General features: G+C 47.0%; 1 protein-coding gene across 1 annotated transcript; it reads right to left on the reverse strand.

Moving 5' to 3' along the window:
* Positions 1-1,410: 1,410 nt before the first annotated feature.
* On the reverse strand, positions 1,411-2,298 carry LOC116128431. Its single transcript, XM_031414151.1, has one exon. The coding sequence runs from the start codon at positions 2,296-2,298 to the stop codon at positions 1,411-1,413; it is 888 nt and encodes a 295-aa protein (XP_031270011.1).
* Between the last annotated feature and the right edge of the window lie 281 nt (positions 2,299-2,579).

Raw genomic sequence — 2,579 nt, forward strand, 5'->3', positions numbered from 1 at the left:
GCTTCATGTTATACTTCTTTAGGACGGCGAACGCCTGGTTGAGGTGGTCGAGGTACTGCTCAGCCATCAGGGACTTGACGAGCATGTCATCGATGTAAACCTCCATGGTGTCCCCAAGGTGTTCGACAAACATTCTGTTGACTAACTGCTGATAGGTAGCCTCGACATTCTTGAAACCGAACGATATCACCTTATAACAGTAGGTCCCCTTCTCCGTGATGAAGGCTATTTTCTCCTGGTCATTGGGGTGCATCAAAATCTGGTTGTACCATGAGAAGACATCCATGAAACTTAAGAGCTTGTGGCCTGCAGTCGCATCGACCATCATGTCGATATGTAGGAGCGAGAAGGAGTCCTTAAGGCATGCTTTGTTTAAATCCGTGAAGTCAATGTAAACTCTCCACTTTCTATTCTTTTTTCTTTATGACCACAACATTTGCCAGCCAATCGGGGTAGTGGACCTCTCTGATCAGACCATTATTCAGTAACTTATTAATCTCCTTATTGACGATCCGGTTGCGCTCTGGTGCAAATTCCCTATGCCTCTACTTCACTTGGGGGTGATCCGGATCTACTTTGAGGTGGTGGACGATTGCTTTTGGGCTAACTCCTGTCATGTCAGCGTGGGACCAGGCGAAATAGTCCTGGTTTCATTTGAGAAATTATATTAGTTTCTCTCTTGTCTCGGGCCCGAGGCGAGAGCCTATATGGGTCTTTTTTTTCTGGGTCTTTCGGGTGTATTTGTACTTAATCGAACTCTTCCATAGATGGTTGATCTGACTCGGTCAGAGGGGTTGGATGAGACTGTAGTTACTATAAAGCTTGACCTTTGCTTTTGAAGGCGTTCTTGTAACAATCTCTGGAAGCCTTGGGATCGCCCTTGATTTCCCTTACTCCCTACTTTTTTGGAAACCTGATGGTTTGGTGGAAGGCGGATGGAACAGCTTGCATGTTGTGGATCCACGGTTGGCCCAAAATGACGTTGTATGGTGAAGGATAATCGATCACTAGAAAAACGGTTTGCTTGTTCACTCTGCTAGCATAAACAGGAAGAACGATTTCTCCGATGGTGTATTTCTGTTTGGAGCTGAACCCAAACAATATGGTTGGTTGTCTGTTGATGTTTATTTCTTCTAGACCCATGGCTTTCAATGCTTCAAGGAAGAGAATGTTTCCCGAGGACTCGCCATCTATGAATACTCTCTTGATCAGGATGTTGGTGATCTGGAAGGAGATGACTAGAGCGTCGTGATGAGGTGCGGCCAGGGTGATTGGCTTGTCATCTTCAAACTGAATTACCTGGTGGGAGTGTGATCGAGAGGACGGATGGATGGATTGGATTTCATGATGGTTGTTGGCTTTGACGTAGCGTTTGGTTGAGGAATAACTAACCCCACTGATCTTCGACCCTCATGAGATGATTGAGCAGAATCCTTTTGGCGTAGGTTCTTGTGGAGGCGGAGATGTTTCTTTCGTGCTTTTCTGGCTGATGTTATTATTCCCTTTATCTATCAATAGATCACGGAGATGTCCCCACTTCAGTAGTACGACAACTTCCAATCGCAGGGCAATGCAGTCAGCGATATTATGTCCATGGTCGCCGTGGAACTTGTACCACTTGGTCGTGTCCCTCCTTGCTTCGGCATTGAGCTTGCCCGACCACTTAACGCTAGATCCCATTCCTTTCATGATTGCCATGACCTGGGCTGGTTCGACGTTGAGGTTGTACTCTAGGACTCTGTATCGGCTTGATTCGGTTGGTCTGTTGTCGGTTCTAAGTGGCTGGTAGTCATATGGTTTTCTAACTTTGTTTAGATTGCGTGGAGGGGGTTGGCGACGGGGTTCAATCGATTTGAGCTTTGGCATTCTATCATTCCGCCTTGGGTCATACCTTCCATGACTCGCCCGATTCATCTCATCTTCCTCCCACCTTATTTGAATCACTGCTCTGGCCAAAACATCTTCCATCGTGGTGCAACCGAGCTTCGTCAGTTCTTTGTATAGTTCACCATCCGGGAGGAGACCCTTCCTGAAGGCGTCAACGGCTGTCTCGGGGTTGCAGGAGGGGATGGAGATTTTTTCTTTGTTGAATCTGCTGACGTACTCTCTCAGCGGCTCCCCCCTTTTTTGGTATACTCTGTACAGATCGGCCGATAGTTTCTCAAGTTTTTTATCGCTGGCGAATTGCTCAACGAAGGTGTCGGTGAGTTGTGCGAATGAGTTGATTGAACTGTTCGGGAGGTTAGTGTACCACTGAAGAGCCGGACCAAAAAGGCTTGAACTAAAACTCTTGCACATGCAGGCTTCCCTTAGCGTTCAGGGTATCGAGACGGTGAACATCGGCTGCTTGTATGAGGCTATGTGATCATCTGGGTCGGTTGTGCCGTCGTACGACTTCATGCAAGGGATAGTGAATTTATGGGGCATGTTGGTTGCATCCACGAAGGCCGAATTGGCATAACAGTAAAGCTTGCTCTTTTTTATAGGGATTGACATTCCTGGTATACGCCTCATCACTGCCTCTATATTGGCCAGTTTCTTGGCCAATATCTGTTCCATGGGAGAGGCGGATACCACTA

The sequence above is a fragment of the Pistacia vera genome, unplaced genomic scaffold, assembly GCF_008641045.1.
Source record: "Pistacia vera cultivar Batoury unplaced genomic scaffold, PisVer_v2 Contig20, whole genome shotgun sequence".
Taxonomy (NCBI): domain Eukaryota; kingdom Viridiplantae; phylum Streptophyta; class Magnoliopsida; order Sapindales; family Anacardiaceae; genus Pistacia; species Pistacia vera.

Bases quoted from the DNA above. Each gene is read 5' to 3' on its own strand.
- LOC116128431 (XM_031414151.1), bottom strand. From the start codon at position 2,298: ATGTGCAAGAGTTTTAGTTCAAGCCTTTTTGGTCCGGCTCTTCAGTGG.